Raw genomic sequence first — 13,401 nt, 5'->3', positions numbered from 1 at the left:
CAAAGACATGACAGAACTATCTGTAGTCATGCAGCCTGGTCTTGGTGTCACCACGACGACTGTGAACACCATCACTCAGACTGGGGGAGATTGGAGTATGGACCTCTGACTTCTGCAGTGACAGGACTGTCTTGAGTTTTTACACTGGTCTCTGTTTCTCATATAGAACAGGCTCTGTCTACCACCTTCTGTTAGTAAAGAAATATGGTCAGGTTTCCTTCCAACACTTCTGAAGTGTGTTGGTGTGAACTGAGGCTGTCTTAGTAAACATCTCTGCATTTTTAGAATAGCTCCATGTGTTTGCTAGTACAGTGAGTGAATACTGTGGCACTGACATAGATTGAGAAGTTGCCACTTGTTTTTGTGCTTTGTACCAATCGCTTAAAAACTGTATACAGTATACTGTAAACAAAGAGCAGGCATTGGTAGTATTATTAAGATTTTAATTAACCAGACAACCATCTCATTGAGAAGAATCTTCTTGTTTCAAGAACATCCCGAGTAGATTGGAAATCATTCACACATTTCCAAGACGCAGATTTACAAAAGCAGTCGGCAGTTACATGCAGGTCTCAAACAAAGGGACATGACATGAGATTACTGACATCACAGCCATTACTGTTCAATGTCAAGGCTTGATTTTAAGTTTGGTCTTTGTTTGTAGGTCGTGTCGGTACCATGTGTCCTGCCTGTTTAGAACTGAACCTTTTTCATCAGTATGGGGAGTGCTTGTGTTTGCCGCTGCTTCCTGGATCTACGTTTGCACTGCGTGTTGGCATTCGAGAAAAATACAAAATACGGGTATGATTTCATAGTCTTTCCTGCTTTGTGCCCAGAGGGACTCAAGAAACTAACACACCATGTTAATCAACTAACCTTAATAATAATAATAATAATAATAATAATAATAATAAATAATAATAAATTCATGTTTTAATTTAATTAAAAAACAACATTCAGTTTCATCAAACAGAATCCCAGTCATATTGAGGGATATAGTCGTTATACTTCAGATTTGCTGGGCTGGCTCTAAAGCATGGTTCAGTCGATGTCTCTTTAACATTGCTTTTCAGGGAAGCGTCTCACGACTGGACAGCAGTTTATTGCTGTTGGCCTTTTGCTGTTTGTCAGATGGTACGAGAACTAAAAACAAAAATGAAATCCCACATCTTCCAAGTATCAACTGCTATTGAAAGCTCTTAAATGTTCTATGCTTGAATATCCCACACAAATCAAATGGAAGAATGTGTTTCTCGCCTTGCTTGCCTTGTGTGTTCGATCAGATTTGACTTTAAAAGTCTGACCCTTTCTGAATATCAGTTGACTATAAATATCCCAGTAGAATAAATATGGAAAACAGCAATACCTCAACTATTTGGCATCTTTATTGATAATGTATAGAAATACAGATTTTATTATTATATATCCTAAATCCTATTCCAATCTTCAGGCCCTCGGGACACATGATCATATCACTCAAGCGATCTGAGGTACACGTTTAAAATTTGTACCATGAGAGACCATAGAGATGCTGCCAAATTGAGATGCTGCCTTTTGAATTTGATAACTGCCATCTGATAGCATCTCATCTTCCATTCAGTGAACCTGTGCCCTACCTGTAGAGATCGTAGCCGCTCAGGAGCTGAGCTATTTTATTAAGCTTTGCACATTCATTTGTTACGGTAAGTTATACCACGGCATACATGGAGTGCTAGTGTATGTTTTATGTTGGTGTCAAGATATACATAAAATGTGTGTGTAGGAGCAAGTGAGTTCGGAGACTCAAGCTGTAGCGCAGTATGTACGCAGGACTAGCTGAATTCTTGGATAAGACTACAAAGGCTGGCATGTGTCGGTGAGAGAATGTATTTTTTAAAATTTTATAGAAGCTTGCATATGTACTGAGGATTTGGTATTATTACTCTATATTAAGGTGTCACACAACAGTGTTCTTACACTATGTATAATGTTTTGCTATTACTGTTGTTTTTCCTTTTAAACTGACACACTCATCAGCTACCTGTCAACTCTACACTGCAACAAAAAATAAGTTTCTATTAATAGTACAGGCGCCCTTTATAACACTTTCCAATTTCTCTTCTGTTTTCAGTCAAAATTCCTGCTTTCATTCCATGTCTTTCTATTCATTTAATTAAAAAAAGCTCCTTCCTTGATAAACACAGATCCTTTTCTCACTTCTGTTTCTAACAAAATACTTTAAACATCTGAACCTTTCTTTCTGTGCTAATACAAATGCCAGGATTTTGAATCTGCCCCAATGGTTCCAGCGGACAAACCAGTAGACTAAGGTGTTATAAATTGTCCAAAGCATGTGTCCTCGTTCCTTTGAATTTATAATTGTTAGAAGCTGATCATAAAGGGACATGACCGTTAACTGATCCAGTCTGCTTGATGGACTCCTATAGTAGACTGATGTCCAAGGCACTTAATGTTTTATTATTAAAGTGCAACTAGCAGCACCTTCACTGGGAAATGGGAGTAGAACTGACTGGACATGTCACTGAACAAGACAGGAATGATGACGCAATTTTACATACCTTTGTGTGAATCACAAGAGACCTTCCCTGGACAAATCCGAAAAAATGCTCTTCGCTACCATCTGACAAAAGAATACGCAATACACATTCCTACCTTTTTAAATTAATAATACAGTTGTGTTAAAGCAAGAAAAAAAAACAATAATTCAGTGCTTCATTAAGACTGGTGTTTCAAACACATGAGAAAACAACTTTTCTCAAAGAGTATACATTTGAATTGTGGTCAAGATTTTGTCAAACTCGACACAACTTCCCTTTTAAAAGAAACAAGCAATATATGTTACATCTTTTTGGTAGCCTTTCTTCACAAAGTCAAAAAAGTGGCAGTCAGCTAGTTCTGTTTTTCAAGAAACTCCAGAAATTTGTACTGGATAAGTCCGGTTTTCCTGGTCCGTTCGTGGATTCCCTGGAGCCAGCCATCCTGCCGTGTCCTCTGTACCAGGACCAGGTCTCCTTCTTTCAGATCCAGCTCTCCTTCTCTCTGTGCTGCACAGGAAATCAACACCCTGTACCTGTAAAAATGGAACAGACACAACTTATTAATTGGTTATCAAACAAGCAAAAGTCTTCAAGTCAAGGTGAAGTTTTATGATTGTATTATGTAAAATGCGAGTGTAAAAAACACATGTCTTGAATTGTTTTAAAATTTTGTTGCACTGTATGTTACATTTATCCACAGATGGGCAATATTTGTTACCTTAGATAGATTTTTAGTTTTAGTTTGCTGGTTCCTCAAGGTTGTGAATCTGATCAATTCAATTACAATGTATTGATAAAGCAGACTCATTATCGATCAGCAGTATAGCATATATAACAAATGCTTCAAAAAGGAGAGGATATTGTAAAAAAAAAAAAAAAAAAAAAAAAAAAAAAAAAAAAAAAAGTTTAGTTGAATTAACCAATTAATACTGTAAACGCACTTACTTTTTTGTAATGAATCTAGCTTTATAAAATAAATACTGTAGATGGCCACATTACTTCATAGCCAAGTAAATGCACATACGATAAAATACTGCAGGAAGAGAGATTACCTTCCAGTCGATGGTGGCTCTGTAAAATCTTGCTTTTTGATGGAACTTTGCTGAATATGGACAGGTATGTCTGGAGGGCAGAGATCCGGAGAGTCCATCTTGTTGTGCCTTGGTATTTTGCTCTCTGTTCCCATGGGGCAGGACCCAGCTCGGGTGTGGTAGACTGTGGTCACCTGGCTGCTATTTGGTTCCTGTGTGTTGGCCCCAGTGCTTGTCTGCTCCGGTCTTTTTAGGGTGCTCTGTTCGGATAGCTGGAAATTGCTCCTTTTCAGCTGGGGCGTGGAGTTCTGAGTCTGGAAGCGAACTGTTTTGACCTGCTGCAGACAAATCAAATATCTGTTATTGTTTTAACTGTTTACTGCCTCTCAAGCTTTTGATGTTCTTCATACGTTTCAAAATTACATTACATTAAATTATTATTAAACCTTTAGAAGGCAAATTCTATGTACCTCAAATATTTCACTTGGGTGGAAGATGGTTGACAACTTAAAGTTTGTGTTTTATTTACAGCCTTTAAAAATGTTCGCCAGTTTTAGGAGAGGCTCGAACACAAAACTGAATGGCCCAATAAGCCATTGATGAAAATAGCATTACTGTTCTATTACCTCTTCCTTGTATAGTGTAGCTGCTGTTTGCATGTAAGAGACGGTATTATGAAGCTTGGCGTCATCACTTACCTTTTCTAAACTGTTTTTGTAGGAGTCTGGTTTAACCAGTATGGATTGAGGGGTTATTTGTTTTGTAAGAGTTCCATTTACAGCAGCATCTCTGGTATTCAATGTTGCTGAGCTACCAGTAGAGGGTAATGTTGTTTCAGAAACCCTGCGCTGGGTGGTTTTTACAGGATGGTTTTGTCTCATCATCGTGGCAACAGGTGTAATTGTAGAAGGTTGAAGGTGGGGCTGCTGGGGTTGAACCATAGCAGAGGGAGAGGGACGGAATGTACCAATAACCGGAATTGAAGACCCTGATAAAGAGAAAAGAAAGCTCATTTGTGTTTTTGTTTTTTTACTTCCACATAGCCCTGAGCAATTTCAAAACCCTTTTTGTATAGAAATGGTATACTTACCATGGTTGCTTACAAATAAATTGTGCAGATAAATGCACACATGTTATGTAAGCAGTGATAATTGATTTATGTGATTTAAGAACTTTTTGAACAGGCTCTTAACGTTTTACTGAAAATAAAAACAGTGTTATAGAGTGAGCAGGAGAGAAAATACCTTTTCTTAACATCCTCTTGTCACATGACCCAAATCTTTAGTGCATGGGGGGTCTAGTTAACCAGTTCATTATTTTGGGGTTAAAATAAATACAGCTGGTTTGTAAATGGTGTTAAGCAAACTGGTTTGTGGAAAAATACCTGTTTTCATACTTCCATGTTTACTTTCTGGACTACAGCTGTTTTTTCCCTCCTCTGTTATATTACAGTCTGTTTTTAGGGCGCAACAATTCCATAAATTGTTGTGTCATAAGCAGATTTAAAATTTGGGCCAAGTCTTTGTTGCATGCATACATTTTGACATCATACAAAAAAGTCACACTCTGTTCGCTCAAGTGTGTGGTACATTCTCAGGACAGTATCTAAGTGAGCACCACCTTCCCTGGTGCTTGTTGAAGCTTGCAGCTGCTGTTCTTACCCCTCTGTAGAGTGTTGAAGACATGCCTCCCTGTGCCTCTCCCCACAGTGCTGGCTGGCTGGGCTGCTGCTCTCACCAGGCCCGCTGATGTCACAGGGGTTGACATGGCAATGGAGTGTACCTGCACAGCTGGCCTTGTTATCCCATTTGAAGAATTTCTGTCAAGGGGAATGACTACTGCTTGCGGTTTAACAATAAGTGACCTCCTTCCTGTCTGACTCGTTGCAAGCAAAGCTGGCTTGTGCTCAGAGACTGTAGCAGACGTTCTGTTTTTGGAAAGAATAAGCATTGTCAGGAAAGGCTGATAACAGTGACACTTGCTCATGTCTAGATGTCTCAGTAGCACACACAGATTACTGTTGTTAGTTTACTGAAATGTTTATATTTGAAGTGTTGATAACCTGTACAATGATTATTTTCACTGTTCTTTTCTATTTGGTGTCTATTACCCACTGAGCTGCTGTGACTGTGGAACTGAGACTTACTCACGGTTCATTCATTCACTACAAAAATTTAACAAAAGTTGTAAAACTTGTTTCTCTTGACCACAAAATTGTAACCATTCTGTACTGCACTGGGAAATAAAAAGAAATTAAAAGTTGTTAAATGTGAACCTCCTTTTGACACTACGAAAATAAGTCAAGACTGGTTCCTCTTACATTCTCATAAAAAAAGCGATCTTTCTTTGCAGAAGGCAAGAGGCCAAAGCATTTGATTTACTCTCTGGCCTTGTCAGATGGCAATTGACTCATAATGAGCATTCACATTGTTATCATGCACAGACACCTCTAATATGTCATACAGCCCTTTTAATGTTCCATTACTAAAACAAACAGAACACACGTAGGGTATATTTACAATTTTTCCTTCAGTGATATGAGAAGGGCAAATTTTACTTGGAGCCTAATGGATTACATATACCCCATTGTAGCACTGAAATAACTGACCCTTTTTTGTCTTTATGTTAATTGTACCACCTGGTAGTAAACAACTGTGCCATCTTTGAGTAGGTTATAGCTTAATGAATCATGTAATGACAAAAATCAACTCAAAAGAAATGTCTGGTTGTTCTAAGAATTCTTAATCACGTATTATGAATAAACCCACAATCTTTTACAGTATAGATAGATAGGCAGATATATAAATATAATAGAAAACTGAATCTTATTATACCTGAGCACTGGGGTGACATAGTTGCCTGGCAGGATGCCCATTTTGCCTGTTCGCAGTGACAGGCCCCTCAGCCATCCTTCCTGATACTTTCCATAAACACCAACCATCTCCCCCTTCTGTAGCCCCAGCTCCTCTGCCCGCCGTGGTGTGTATGAGTACAAGGCAGCACAGCTAAGAGTGAGACACAAGCAGTTAGCAAAGTATTTCATTACTCTTGTGACTAGTAATGACAAGAAGGTAATCACACCCGGTTTTTGATTCGCTGCTGCTGTTCTGTGATTTCGATGTTTCTGTCATAAAGGGTGTGTCCCCAGAGATATGCACCCTCCTGGTAGGAGATAATACTGGGATACATTACAGGCAGTTGTACATGGAGAAAAGAAAAAATAACAACAACAAAAAAAAAAAATCAAAATCATCAATGTTAAACAAATAGTAAGAAATAACTTTTATACATGATCTCTAGGATTTCCATTCTGAGTTGTTTGTTACTGGTTTTGAAACGATTTCCTTTTAGGAATAAGAACATGCCCCTTTGCATGAACGATAGATTGGGGATATTCAAAAGGTAACTCTGTGCATTGCTGCAGTCTACTCAGAAGAAACAAGCTACATGAGGATAACCAGAGATTTTAGGAAAGCAACTGGCTGATGTTTTAGACAAGCTTGTCAGAAATAATCAGTGCATCTCAAGCCGCTTTTCAATATTTTAAATGAATAGACAAAGTGAAGGCTGGCTTGCAGAATCTAGCTGACATGCACTTGCATTTCTATCTGGTTTTATTTTTAACCAAATAATTTCTAGCGTGGATGCAAGCAGGGTCCAGTGGCTAACCCATCATTCCCCATTCAGTGAACTTAACTCCATGAAAAACACAGCAATCAAATGTAAGTAAACATATTATTATGTTGTATGTGGTGTAGAATAATTCACCACCCATTTTAGTCACCCTGGAAACAAAGTTTGCCAAATGCAATACCACAAGTATGACTTGATGTTAATCATTATAATTATTAAGCTCTGTTGTCAGATTTATCTGCAGAAAGTCATGTGTCTAAACAGGCCACACCCAATACCTCTGAGCAGTTTTAGACTAATGAAAAAAAGCACCTGAAATGGTCCAGCATTTGGCACAATTTAGATTTTGATCACATCCACTAAGCAAGGCTAGGAATTGTCTGTAATTATATTGGGCTCACGACCAGTATTGTCTTTGGATAAACTGAAGGTCTCCATGGTGCCATGGTGCTTTAGAAGAAACATAGCAGGGTTATAAACCCCATACAGGTTACAATCCTGCCCTGGCAAACCATTTCCTGCTCCCTGTATTTTAAATACAAATCTCTTCAATAAGCAAGCAGGGTTACTTACACGCTGATAGACACTTGTTTGGAGAGTGATCTGGATCCATCGCTGGTGTTGGTTTTTGAGTTTGTAGGTTCCACGGCAGGGGTTAGAGAGAGTTTGAGGGTTACTCCTCTCTCCACAGGAGCAGCAGGTACCTAGACATACAATAAAGGTGTGTCATTGCAGCCGTATTTACAAACAGTACAGTGAAGTCCTCCCTTGACCATTCTGTTCAATCTTACATTGTGATATCAGACTGTAGACAAATGTTTGGGAAAAGCAACCAAAGGGGAATTATAAGAAAAAACTTTCATTGTAAATCTGAACTTCCCCAACCAGAGTTTCTTAACCAACTTCTGAACCTTTCCACTCCCAAAAACTTGTCTGATTTCCAACATCGGTAGCAACAGAATTTCACCATACTGAAGCAATCTCTGTAAAAACTATTTCAGCAACACAGTCTAGGCACAGAAAGTGACGCCCGCTACATTGTATTACATTGTATTTTTTATGTCAAAACCATCTACTGTACAGTATACAGTATGTTCTAACTGCTTCGCACAAAATCCTTCTCTCAACTGATTGTATCGCACTTTGTTTTTGTTTTTTTTTATCATATTTGATCATATTCAAATTGAACTTTGAGTGATCGAGGGTGAGGTCTTTCTTGGTTCTCTCTTGGTGCTGTTAACATCTGTAACATGCTGTTTCAGTTTCAATAATTTACACACACCCCTAAGAGCCCCACCCTCATAGGCAGTTGAGTGCTTCAGTAACTGCATTCACAAGCAGCACAAGACCACAGGGCCCCGCAGAGATTATATTAGTACATGTGTGCCGACCGCTATACTGCATCAGAAACCAACCATAGTGCTCTTTGGCAGCCCTGCATTTCCATTTCTATCTATTTTAAGCCATGAATTTTGCAGAACACTTGTCTGTCTGGTGAATACGTTACACTACCAAGAATGAAGGGCATTGTTAGTGACTCTCTTGCAGCCAAATGCTCAGTGGCAACACGTCTCAGCTTGCATTTGAACACAGCAATAACAAACAACTGACGACAGGAATATTTGTAGACTACAATCCAGGCCAGGTGCAAGACAACAACCTACCACTTAAAACAACTTGTGTGCTCTATTTAAATGCAGTTTGACAGCTTTATTCATGAACTAAATATAGCCAATGGGGTTGCTGACAGAGGCACCAATCTTAGAAGTCCAGTGTCACTCATATTTTAGATAGAGGGTGAGAATGACATGTTTAGAAAAGATACAATAAGTGTTTTCAACAGTCCTGTAACTGAGTTTGGGCCGTATCTGCCAAGGTGTAGTGTTATACAATCAAACTCTGGATAATGATTTTTTTCCGAGCCTGATAATCAAAACAGGCACTTCACAGAAAAGCATACACAAGGCACATGCAGGGAAGGTGTAAATATTTACTGTGTACATGGCTGCGCTCACTTCAGAGGAAGGTTAATATGTTATGTTATGTATAATCATTGTGTTTGCAATTTAATGAAGTGACAGCTGGCCATGAAAACAGACAGCGGTATGCTGCAGGCCGGCAGCACTGGCAATACATTTACTGAAGCATGACCGCTTCAACTACCTTCAACCTCATTCCCACCAGAATTGACAACAGCAGTGCCAAGTTCCAGCCCTCAGTGGGGATCAAAAACATTCCTTATCTGCAATGTTAACAGAGCAGCCCTACAGTGTTAATTCACAAATTAACTCCTACAGTCGATGAACTACAAATAGTTCAAAGTTCCCAACCTCGGCCATAACCTCAATCAGTAGATAAACATTCAGCGTGAGCCATGTATTAGTTGTCTCAGCGCTGCTCAGGACCCACTAACAGCACCACGCAGCAGAGTTTTATCCCTGATCTTTAAGCTAGTGTCCCTCATCAGCTGACCCGGAGTCCAGGATAATGGGAAAGGCAGCCTGCATGAAATGGGAATCAGAACCACAACTTATCACTGTCAGCGATCCTGCTGGGAATCAAACATTTGAAAACAAAACAGGAAGCTCCCATACCATCCTTGCAATTAACCATGGCTGTCTGTTTCTATTACATTTGCATAGGCAACTCATATGATAGGTATGAGTTTAAACATTTGAATGTGAGTATTGCATGCAACAACCATGTGATAGTCCTCTATTAACACACATGGCATTGGATTGAAAGAACAGTGCAGTTTACAGTAAGATAATTCCAATATCACCTCATTAAATAAAGGTAATGCACACATGGGCAGTGATGTAGCAGATTCAAGAAAATGCACAGAGTCCTTTTCTTCAATCAGTTGTTAGGTTTATTGAAATATGCAGGGAGTCTGGTCCCAGGTACAGGACAAACAGATTACCCGTCCTTACAATTTTTGCATGACATTAAATACCCTTCTGTATAGATGGTCCACCTCCTCTTTCTCTGACACTTAACCAATAGCAAAGGTACAACACATTATTCTGTTACCATATACTATAAGTATTTAATTTAGTGTGTATGTGTGTGTGTGTGTGTGTGTGTGTGTGTAGTCTAGTGTGACGACCTCTGAACTCAGTGCATTCGTCAAACCCCTGGCGCCCCAAAAGGTCCATACATCTAGTTTTTGTCATCTTCCTTGTTCGTATTTCTCCGTTTTGTTTCAGACCCTTTGAGTCCAGTGGCGTTATCTCTTATTCTCCTTGAGAACCTTTGGGTCCAAAGCCAGTCCCTGGGAGCCTTTTAGCTCCTTTATGCTTTGCATTCCAAAAGTCTTAGAGCCTGGCCCTTTCTGGTCCACATAAATGTGACTTAGTTCTGAAACTATCTTTAAAACATGGTTTAGCTATTAAATATTGCTTTTCTATTGCATTTAATAGCTCTATCAATGTGCTTGTAATTGACACTCTTTTCTGTATTTAACAGCCCATGAAAATGCTGGTTTGAGCTTTAGTCCTGAGCTGCTTGTGAGGTTAGTGGCTTGACAGTCTGCTGCATTGGGGTTTGCATGGGCCCATCATGCTAGGGGGCTTCTGTCTACTCTCCAGCAGACTAGAGAAACACAGCTCTTTAATCTCTTTATCTAGCCTCTAGGCAGGTCAAGAGCTTGCTCCTGACGACTCCTTTTAGATTTATATCAAGATTGATTACTACCCAGCCATGGATATATACAGTAACCCCTATGATGTTTTGGAAGGTAAAAAAGAAACGATAATGGTTTGCAAAAGAAACCTACCCTGCTATGCTGGTTTATTGTTGAAGTCTACTAAAAAAAAAAAAAAAAAATTCCGATTTTCTACAGCCCTGGAAAAGACGACTTCTATTTTTCCAGCAGCCCTGCAGATACAGTGCGTAATCCTGGTTGACTAAAACCTGATTCTTTTGACTGAGAAGATTCACTTGGCCAACTGTGGGAAAGCATCGTGACTCTTTATAAAACAGAAAACTGTTATTCTCCAGTGCCTCAGCACAGGTGATGCATAACATGCAGCGCAATCAGATTCTTTTATGCAAAGGCTTAATTAAAATGGAGACGCCTGCCCAAATTGCAATCCTTTGACTTGAGTAAGCTGGCCCCATTCCCAACTCCAGCTGCATGAACTACGAATGTAGCAATGCTTTGTTGAAAAATTTAACAACAACAACAATGATCCAAAACGATAAATTGCGTCTCTTTTTAAAAAGAATTGTTGTTTCCAGCGTTAGACAACGTGTTGCTATTTGGACATTAATTTTTTTCATGAAACACTAAATAAAAGCTTTCCGTAAATCTGTCAGCACATCTCATCTGTCTTTACGTCAAAACACTACCACTTTTCTCTAGTAAATAGAAAGGCACAGTTATTTGAATGAATACACGCAGTAAACAGACAACGAGTAAGTCGGTTAAATGCATTTTGTGATGTAAAAGAGATCATTATCCTTTGGTTCAAAAAACCCTACCTTATGTGCGCTCAAGTCTGTTGCTTGTTAGTTACTAGCATTTTTGGGTGAAGTCGTTTTTCAACTACTAGATCTGCTACTGACTAAGACTAACACCACAAATTTTCTGAAGTGGGATGGAAGAAAAATGATGATTACAACAGCAGTTAAAACACATTCTCGAGTGGTGGTCAAAAAAAAACACTTTTTAGACAGAACTTCTTAGACAAACAGATTCCATCACGAATTTACTGACCTCGCAATAGAAAAGGGTGTTTAAACAAGGAGTGGGGGTTCACAACTACAAAGAACAATAACTTTTCCTGTGCTCCTAAAAGATGCGCCACTTGAAAACTGGGTCTTGTATACATCTGCTATGGAAGAGCACTGCTTCTTAGAAAACAGATTCCCTCACGAATGTTACTCACCTCGGCGACAATAGAAAAGCAAGGGTGGAAGGAAGTGATTAAACACGGAGTGAGGGTCGTTCACAACTGAAAACAAAGAACACAAGTGAACAAAAGAACTTTCCTTCTTTCGGACCACTCGTAAAAGAGTGGACACTTGATCTCACCCCAATGGGGTTGGTTACTCTTGACCCCCACGCGACTAGAGACCCCACGGACCGCGAGTCTGGGTCCCCTAACCCGGGATTGACAACCGGACAAAGTACCGACCAGTCCTACCGACGAACTCCGAAGACCACCCCAACAGCTACACCCGACTCCACCCCATCCCGCGTTACATTATGTCGACAAGCGAAACGAAAAGCAAGCTGTTCGCCCCAGAAGAGCGGGGTTAGGAGCTAAAAAAAAAAAAAAAGAGCTTATTGCAAAATTAGGTTCCAAAAAATAAAAGCGATGGACTTGAAAATATTGAGAATTTATTTGCTACTGGATCATTATAGACGGACAGCAAACAAGTTAGACTTTCAGTTCCAATGTTCCACTTTCTCTTTTCATGACACTGATTACCTGAGACTTAGAGACGAGTGGTGAAACCCTCCCTGCTCCGTATCCACTGAAGCTAAAAGTCAAACTAATGTGAAATGGAGCCATATATGGGCCTGCGCTCACCAAGGGATTGGGCCATTCTGTGAGTCTACTCTATGAGGGCATCAGGTCATTGATGTACTGGAACTCGAACAGAGAAATGGAGTTTTAAGCCTTTGTGGTTTAACTTGTCGCTAGCTAACTGCAATTTATGGTTAAATTCCTAATACTTCGGAATCCGGTTCCCTTATTCAGGAGTACCTCATTCTGAAGGAAAAACCAGTCATGGTATGACTTTTACTAACCCTGATGTCATTTCAAAAAATACTTTCCTAAGTTCGGATGTTCTTTGTTTAGAGGACAAAGGTGGGATACAGTAAAGTCTGTATCGTCACAAGCGACAAGATGAGAGCTAATACAGACTGGTGTCCCACCTATCTTTTAGAGAAGGTAATCTTCATTACCTCGTGGCCACGTAAAGCCAAGCTGGGTAAAAAAAAAAAAAAAAACGCACAAAAACAAAATCTGATAAGGGCCGCACAAAGTCAGTTAATATATCAGTTCTGACTTTTTGGTCCGAGGCTTTAATTAATGCGCTCGAACTGTTTTGGTTCTCGTATTAAGGCAAACGAGGTGGAAGTTGGGATTCTCACTTGATCAAGACTAACGTCCCTTTCGGATGTGACTTAGGTCTGGAGTGACATGTACCAGGGCTAAAAGTGTGTCTGGCTGCACGATTATCTA

General features: G+C 39.5%; 2 protein-coding genes across 4 annotated transcripts; one reads left to right on the top strand and one right to left on the bottom strand.

The window, feature by feature from the left end:
- Positions 1 to 121: 121 nt before the first annotated feature.
- On the top strand, positions 122 to 1,270 carry plac8l1 (PLAC8 like 1). The gene is made up of 2 exons (XM_041267077.1): positions 122 to 801; positions 1,000 to 1,270. The coding sequence occupies exons 1-2, from the start codon at positions 679 to 681 to the stop codon at positions 1,201 to 1,203; spliced, it is 327 nt and encodes a 108-aa protein (XP_041123011.1). The 5' UTR covers positions 122 to 678; the 3' UTR covers positions 1,204 to 1,270.
- A 1,441-nt stretch (positions 1,271 to 2,711) lies between these two features.
- On the bottom strand, positions 2,712 to 7,909 carry LOC121324730 (E3 ubiquitin-protein ligase SH3RF1-like). 3 transcript variants are annotated; one of them, XM_041266877.1, is made up of 6 exons: positions 7,775 to 7,909; positions 6,403 to 6,573; positions 5,230 to 5,495; positions 4,267 to 4,556; positions 3,590 to 3,906; positions 2,712 to 3,070 (listed from the first exon to the last, which is right to left on the bottom strand). In XM_041266877.1, the coding sequence occupies exons 2-6, from the start codon at positions 6,507 to 6,509 to the stop codon at positions 2,890 to 2,892; spliced, it is 1,161 nt and encodes a 386-aa protein (XP_041122811.1). In that variant the 5' UTR covers positions 6,510 to 6,573; positions 7,775 to 7,909; the 3' UTR covers positions 2,712 to 2,889. The 3 variants fall into 3 exon arrangements, with proteins under 3 accessions (XP_041122811.1, XP_041122809.1, XP_041122808.1); XM_041266875.1 differs by lacking the exon at positions 7,775 to 7,909 and having other exon boundaries at positions 3,590 to 3,903; positions 6,403 to 6,879; XM_041266874.1 differs by lacking the exon at positions 7,775 to 7,909 and having other exon boundaries at positions 6,403 to 6,739.
- Between the last annotated feature and the right edge of the window lie 5,492 nt (positions 7,910 to 13,401).

This window comes from Polyodon spathula, chromosome 12 (assembly GCF_017654505.1).
Source record: "Polyodon spathula isolate WHYD16114869_AA chromosome 12, ASM1765450v1, whole genome shotgun sequence".
NCBI lineage: Eukaryota > Metazoa > Chordata > Actinopteri > Acipenseriformes > Polyodontidae > Polyodon > Polyodon spathula.
Note: the sequence above shows the minus strand (reverse complement) of the source record. Positions and strands in the feature narration are given on the sequence as shown.